The sequence below is a fragment of the Delphinapterus leucas genome, chromosome 14 (genome assembly GCF_059928025.1).
Source record: "Delphinapterus leucas isolate spDelLeu-1000000601 "Yukka" chromosome 14, BTC_Dleu_Yukka2, whole genome shotgun sequence".
NCBI classification, from domain to species: domain Eukaryota; kingdom Metazoa; phylum Chordata; class Mammalia; order Artiodactyla; family Monodontidae; genus Delphinapterus; species Delphinapterus leucas.
Window position 1 is genome coordinate 11,189,671 of NC_143142.1, and position 7,918 is coordinate 11,197,588.

Sequence of the window (7,918 nt, forward strand, 5' to 3'; positions counted from 1 at the left end):
GTCCGCCTTGTCAAGGGACTGAGAGGCAGCCAGCAAGTTTGGAGTTTAACGAGAAGACAACCGCAGGAAGCTAGAGAGGAAAATGGGGGTCAGGTCATATGGAGCCTTATAGGCCATTTAAGGATCTGATCTCCCTCCCAGAGCAGCTGCAAAGTGCTGAAAGGTTTTAAGTGGACACTGAGGCTGTTTGACTTTGCACCAGTTTAAGAACAGAGGCCCTTTGCTCCCTGACCCAGATGAGGATTTAGGGCAGTACCATCACATTTAAATATTAAAGAGATACCAATCCTGTGTTTCTGAGATCTGTTCTTAGCGTCTGTGTTAATCAGGGATTAATTCAGGGCCTCCTGAGTAATTGCCATGTTTGATATATTTTCTGCCATGAAGTCAGAATGATGAGCAGTTCCCAAGGGTCCAGACTTGTTAGAAATGCTGGGCTCTGGCAGGGCTGCTAAAGTTACACCGTGATACAGAACAGCTTCCTGTGTCTCATCATTCTAAACCCTACACTTTTGGTAAACGTATAGCCTTGAGGAAAGCAGGGCCATTTGTAGACATGGTTCCTGTATGTCAATCAGGTCAAGTTAATCATTTATGTGTATTAATTCACTTAATCTCAACAAAAGATCATTTTGTGGTTCTCCAACAACCCTGCGAGCTAAATAAGGCAGATTAATGATTCCCCCTCACCCATTTTTTCACATGAGGAGGCTGAGCCTCAAAGGGAATTTGTGTGCAAGTGGGTGTGGTGGTTATGAGCTGGGCTCTGAGGCCAGAGCTACATTCAGAACCAGAATCATCCACTTCCTAGCTGGGAGTCCTTGGGCAAGTTCTGGTCTCCTTCCAATTTACTAGGTGAAACAGGGTATCCCCTTGCTTCTAAGGTTATTAATATATCTTTTTATGTGAACTTCCTGTGTATACAGTTCACCTTTTTGGTTGGGTGGCTGAACTTCTGTACCTGTTTTAAACAAGGAAACTAATAGATTACTAAAATTCCTCATTAATCTTTAGACTCTGTGACTAAAAAAATACTGTGGTTAGCAGATTAAAAGTCTCAAGGAAAACAGGAGTTTAGAGAAAAAGAATAAACTATTTTAAATATACATAAATATCAAATTGTCCAAATGTTTAAAGTTTGAGAAGACTGGTAAGAGGATGGAAAAGCAGGTGCTTACATATACCACTGACATGAATAAAATCAGTGTGATCTTTTTGGAGGGTGATTTTTGTCAGTATCAAAACTGAAAATGTATATACCCTTTGACCTGATGTCAATGCTAGGAATCTACCCCACTAAATTACTCGCAAGAGTTTTATACACATAGAAAAATGTTTGCTGAAGCACTCTTTATAATAGCAAATAACCAGAAATAATCTAACCACAGCAGGGGACTAATTATGGAACATCTATAAAATAGATTATTTGTTCAAAATAACATGAACTGTGGTGACCTGTAATCTGAATATATATGACATGAAGGTACATTAGTTGGGGGGAAACAGTGCAGAACAACGTATACCAGTATGCATAGCAAGACTATAATTTTTAAAGGATAAATGTGCAGACATATGCTGATACGAATCTTTATATTTGCTTCTGAAAGAAAACACAAAAAGCCACCAACTGCAATGGAGGAGGCTGGAGGGTGGAAGGCATTTTCTTCCTGTACCGTTTGCCTTGTCTTAACCATGTGCATGTCTTAATTCTCACATTTATTTTTAAGGTCAACAGGGTAGTTGTTCTCTTTATAACTTTTGTTTTACAAAATATTATTTTAAAGTTGAATTTTAAAACCCCAAAGTTAAAAAAAATTATTCTCTACCTTACTCGCCCCCAGAGATTATACGAGGCAACGTTTCCAACAGTTTTTTCAGAGAAGAAAGTAACTGCAGCAAAAGGTGGGGAAAGGCCCAGCCTTGCTTACACCTGCCAGGCCTGACCAGGATGCCTCTCCATCACAGACCAGGTCAGTGAAACAGACCTTCAAATGCCTTTCCCTTCTTTTGGTACATCAAATGGTATCAAAGTAATCTCCCCCTGGCTCCCCTTCCCCTCCCTTTTTTGGTACTGATTCTATATGGATCACAATCAGAACAATGAGAGGTGTGGGCTATTTCTTAGTCATTGTTATGGTTTCTGTACAGAACTACCAAGGGGGAAGGTTTCCAACCAGCTTCACTCTCAGGTGGAAAAGATCACTTACAAAAAGCAAAGGTGATTTTCAGGCAAGAAGTCTTAGCCTAAAGTTTTGTGATTTTTTTTTTTTTAATCTCCAGTTTTAATGGTTGCTCCTGCTGTAGTTTAATGGCACATGTACAAGGACGAGCCCTCTGTATGGTTCCTGAATCACGTCCCAATTGTCAATGCTGATCAGGGAAAGGGGCTACTTGCCCTTAGAGGTTGTCTCTTGACGTCCCACATTTATGAAATCCCACACCCAAAAGGGCAAAATATCTGGAGGCCGGATTCAGCTACGCAATGTTTTTATTTTTATTCAACTATAAGCAAATAGCAGAATTAACACAACATTCAGCAACTCCAGACCGGATTTTCTTACAGCGAAGAGTGATCAGTTTAACAGGCACAGACTTTCGGATTTCTGATGACCTCTCACTCAGCCCTGCAGCTCATCTAGATGGCCAAGCTTTAACAGCAACTCTCTCTATTGCTTTTTTCAGTATTGCTCTTTAAAGGAGACAGAGCAGGACACTGACACCCAATAACCAGCCTGAGGTGTATCACATGGGGGGCTAGCGGACGTGCCGGCCCCTGGTTGTCTTCGTGAGAGACAGGGCTGTGAAAACACATGCCAGAAGATGCCATCACAGACAATCCTGGGCTCGGGCTCACAAAGGCAGAGGCAATCAACCTTTTCTTTTTTTCAGCCTCCCTTAAAGATTCTTTGATGCTCTAATACTGCAAACCTGGTCTTTTTACCAGAATTTTTTTCTTCTTTTAAGTCTGGGGTTGTTATTCTTATATTAACATTTTGATGACCCCATCCTAATACCAAAATATGCCCCACCAAAACGGAGTTCAAACTTGATCAAAACGTAAACCCCCTAGAATTACAGAGGACAGGCAGAAGGAAAAGTCACCCTAAACCTAAATCTGACCGCTCAGGGCCCAGGCAGGGGGAAGGGGAGAAATCTACATGCATCACTAAACTGAAACACTGCTTGGGAACTCTGGGACCCTGTCCATCTCCTGGCTTTCCTCTACTTCCCAGACAGCTGCTCGTACAGTTTGGGCACATAGTCATCCCATTCGGCCTGGTAACATGTGCCGGCCACCGGAGCCCCGAGCTCGTACTTTTTGCGGAAATTCGCCACCTTGAATTTGCCACGGTGGTCTCCAGATCGGTTGCTGAGAATGGGCTCATCACACTTCAGTGGCCTGTCCTGCTCGTAAACCAGCCAGATGTAGCGGTGAAGGCCTGGAGGGAGAGGCGGGAGGGAAGATGTACACACAGCTAGGCATGTGAGAGGGAAACATCACCCATTTTCGGGGAATGCACCAACTTGGAGGGACCCAGACCACCCCATTTATGAGAGGGACCTAAGTTCACTGCAGCTTTATTCACAATAGCCCAGAGAAGAAAGCACCCCAAATGTCCACTGATGAATGAATGGATAAACAAAATACAGTATATACGTATGATGGAATATTATTCAGCCTTGAAAGAAGAAGGAAATCCTGCCCCATGCTACCACGTGGATGAGTCCTGGTATGGATCTGCGTATGGCGTAGAACTTATATGGAGCTACTGAAACTTTCCTACACTGCTGATTAGAGTGTAGAAATTTTCAACCATTTTGGATTTCTATGACCCAACAATTCTACTCCTAAGTATTTACCCAAGGGAAATGGAAACATGCCCATAAAAGGACAAGAGTGTAAACAGCAGCTTCATTCATAATATCCAAACACTGGAAACACAACCCAAATGTCCAGGGAATGGCTACACAAACTGTGGTATATTCGCACAATGGAATACCACTTGGCAATGAAAAGGAAAAAGCTACTACCTTGAGTCCAAGAGACCAGTCACCGAAAACAAATGCATACTGCATGACACCATTTATAAGAATACAACAACAGCAAGAGTAATCCATAGAGAGGAGTCAGAAAATAATTAGCTCTGGGGTAATTTAACTTAAAAGATGCCTTAAGAACTTTCTGGGGTGACAAAACTATCCTACATCCTGTTTTCCATGGTGCTTACACGGATGTGTGCATTGGTCAATGTTCACTGACTAAACCCTTCTGATCTGTGTGTTTTATTATACGTAAGTTATACCTGACTAAACAAATACGAAAAAGAAAAAAGTGAGTTACTGAAGCTCTTTTTGTTAATGAGAACACAGCTCCTGCTTGAGAGAACTGCTTTATTCTCATGGGTGTATTTTCCATAATTAAACTGCCTAATGCAGTTTTATAACTGCCCCAGAAAAGAGATACCTGGGAAAGCTGTCCCTCTCGCATCCTCTTATGAATGCATGAGAGGGCCTGGAGCCATCTGAAGTTTCTGGGCCTAAAGATAAAACACAAGGTCCCTTGTCGGGGGCCTTATACCTCTTCAGAGTAACTCATGGCTGGACAACGTGTACAAGAGCAAGTGTTCTGCCGTGCTCCACTTCCCTTGCTTCAGGAAATGGAAACACCTGCAATGCATGACAGGCAATAACAGTGCATCTCCCACTGTTAGCCTAGGCAGCACTTACCCAACTTGGAGAGGTTCAATACAGTACTCTTTCTCTCTCTCTTTACATATATAATACATAACCTAAGGCAATACATTATGTGTGTGTATCTTCAGTACAGTTCTTAGTAACCAAATCTTTTCAAGATACCACACTAGATTTTCGATAGAAAGACGAAATGACAAAAAAGCCAATTTTTTATAATTAATTTGGAAACTATGACCATTTCTGAGACCTTTCATGGGAACTAGAAACTCAACCCACAGGGCAAAGGCTGAATATGGAATTTAGCTGATTTAACTGTTTAATCCACGTGTAGCTCCCCTGGGAAGTTGTTCTCAGCATTCTGCAACATTGCTTCCTTGGTATCTCTTCACCAACTTCCCTGCTTGCTAAAGGCCTGACAGCTGAGAGGCAGCGCTAAAAGAACATCCATCTAACTGGTACCCAAGGCTCTAGCCACCTGACACTACAGCAGGTCTGAGCGTCCCTGACAGGCAGTTGCCTTAGAGGGGAACCGAGTTGCCTAAAGTCTTCACTAGGGTAAGGGCTCTCATAAATAAAAATAAAACTCTAAGAACCAGACTAAAATTTTGTAGCACTTTAGGCCAATCCTGATGTCCCCGCCCATCTCCCTCCAAAAGCAGCCTTTACTGACCTGTGCCCTTGGGAGGCCCAGAGCCCACATAATCAGAGAGGACCGTGCCACTGCTGATGTCGTTGCCCTTCATGTTGACCACCAGGAAATGGTGCCATTCCCTACATGGAGGAACAGAGGACCATCAGCACCGCAGGAAGTTATTATGCACGCATGGGCGCAGTCAGCAAATGTGCAGCACACACGTGCTCCACACCAGGATGCAGTGACAGACAAGACAAATGGCCCCACCTTCTCGGCCAGAGCAAACCTTACATGCCAGCAGAGAGGACCCAGCCACTCCCTCCCTCCTTCCGACTCTCTAGGGCGGGGGTCAGCACACTTCTGTGAAGGGCCAGACAGTGAATGTTTTAGGCTTTGTGCAACACACTGTCTCCATCACAGCTACTCAGCTCTGCAGCTGTAGCCTGAAAGCAGCCACAGACAGGACATAAATAAATTATCGTGGCTGGGCTCCAACACAACTGTTTAGGGACACCAAAATCTGAATTCATGTAATCTCCACATGTCACAAAGTATTATTGTTCTTCAAGTTTTTCCCCCATTCATTTAAAAATGTTAAAGTCATTCTCAGCTCGTGGGGCTGTACAAAAAAAGGTCTCGGGCAGATCTAGCTCTCGGCTATAGATTCTAGACTTTTGTTCTAGGGAGTGAAAGGGAGGAAAATGCACACTCAGGCTTAGGCATGGACGTGAACACCCCAAATCGGGTCTATTTCTGCCACCACAGCATGTCCAGTAAGGGACTTACACAGTGCAAGAAGCACTGGGTCACATGTGGATGACTCGCTGTTTCCCATCTTTCCCCAACTTGCCTGTATTTGGGGTCCTTCCTGCTGGGAGCATCCGGGTCTGTCAAGACCAAGGTATACAGTTTACCTGGATCAAGGCCATCCCACGCAATGCTGGTGGGCCGGTTCTTAACCTGTAGGAAGGAACAGATTTGGAGTTTTAAGTCAGAAATGCTGAAGAAACCAATACTTTCTTTGACCTCAGATTCCTTAAAGGTCAAGCACAGTAAATTATTAATTAAAGCTCAAGTGTATCGACTCTATTAAGAGCGAGGATGTGACATTTAATATACATTATTTATTTTAGTCCCAACAACAATATGGGGCTAGTAGACGTAGAAAGACAATGGGTCAGGATTTCAACGCTCGTGCTGACTGCAACCTTACATTATCTGGAATGACAGGGTCTCTAGATTGGTGACCACGTTACCTGGGGCCTGCTAAAGTGAAATCTGAATTAACCAGATATTTAAAAGAGCAGAGAAAATGAGAAAACCGAGGTGGGCAGACATGGACAGTGAGTCTGGAAAGAGAGGCTGCGAGATGGGCACTTTAAACACCCAAAACAATAAACTCTGTAAACGTCTAAACCAATAAACCATCTGGGCACTGTTTATTCGCACTGTTGCTCCGGAGGTTCGGAACCAAAAACTCGCCACGGCGTCGGGCACCTAGTTTCCCCACTTGCAGCAGCCAGGACCTGGTTAGGCCTCAGCCGTGGGCGCTCAGAAGCCAAACAGTAAAACAAGGCCGTTTACCCTCGAGCCTTCCAGCTGCAGAACGCTTTACCTTTGGGGCGGCTTCACGCTACTGGGAAGAATCTCTGGGCACTGCTGCTCACCGCTGCTCACTGCTTACGTAATGCGTCATATGCCCTCGGGTGGGGCTTTTACTTCCCAAATTGAGGCCTAAATTCCTGAGCACCGAGGGGAGGCTCTGGGGACGTGTGGGCGGCCACTCCCCACTCCCTCCAGGGAACGGCGCCCTCCCCTCCCCTGCGCAGCGATCTGGGCCGTTTCGAGGCCTATGCCACTGCCTGCGCCTCGAAGTCCCGGGAAAACTGATCAATTTCTTCCGAAGCCGAGCCCCGCCTGCCACGTGCCGGGTTCCCGGGGCTGGGTGGGGGGAGGGGGCGGTCAGAAGGCCTGCGGCTTGGGCACCGCGACCCCCTTCCCTCGGTTGATCCGGCGCACGGAGGCCGGAACGTCCCTCCCCACCTCCACTGGGTCCCCGCCCCTCCGACCTGAGAGACTCTGAGCCTCCAGTAGCTGCACCCCCGCCGCCCTTGGGTACCTGGGTGGGTGTCAGCACTTTGCCCAGCTCGTCAACCTCCGCCCCGCCGTATTTGACCTGCAGCGGATGCTGCGGCCTCTCGTCCACTTCCTGCAGGCTCAAAGGCCCGGACCACTTGCTGAGGTCCACCGGCATCGCGAAACCGAGAGGGTCGGACAGCAAGGAAAGCTGCGGGAGGACTCACGCAGGTTAACTGCCCAGCCTCCCAGCAGCCTACAAGCTGTACCGAGGCAACGCAGGCACTACGGCCAGGGAGCGCATGCGCCAGAGCTACCGCCCCGCCCTGCCCCGCTTCTCCAGTCACCGGCGAGGACGGGCCCCACTCTGCTCTCTGATTGGCCGAACCCAGTAGCGCGGGTCCTGTAGCGCTCCCGGGTCAATGCAGCAGGTTTGGTCTTTCTTTTTGCGGAGGGGGAATGTGCTGCCCGCCGCTGGCGGAGTTCACAAGAACTGTGGCTGGGCTTGCAAGA

At 46.4% G+C, this 7,918-nt stretch overlaps 1 protein-coding gene across 1 annotated transcript; it reads right to left on the reverse strand.

The window, feature by feature from the left end:
• Window positions 1–2,470: 2,470 nt before the first annotated feature.
• PEBP1 (phosphatidylethanolamine binding protein 1) lies at window positions 2,471–7,690 on the reverse strand. The gene is made up of 4 exons (XM_022598032.2): window positions 7,449–7,690; window positions 6,180–6,289; window positions 5,366–5,466; window positions 2,471–3,440 (listed from the first exon to the last, which is right to left on the reverse strand). Exons 1-4 carry the CDS (start codon window positions 7,581–7,583, stop codon window positions 3,223–3,225), a joined length of 564 nt encoding a protein of 187 aa, XP_022453740.1. The 5' UTR covers window positions 7,584–7,690; the 3' UTR covers window positions 2,471–3,222.
• Window positions 7,691–7,918: the final 228 nt, after the last annotated feature.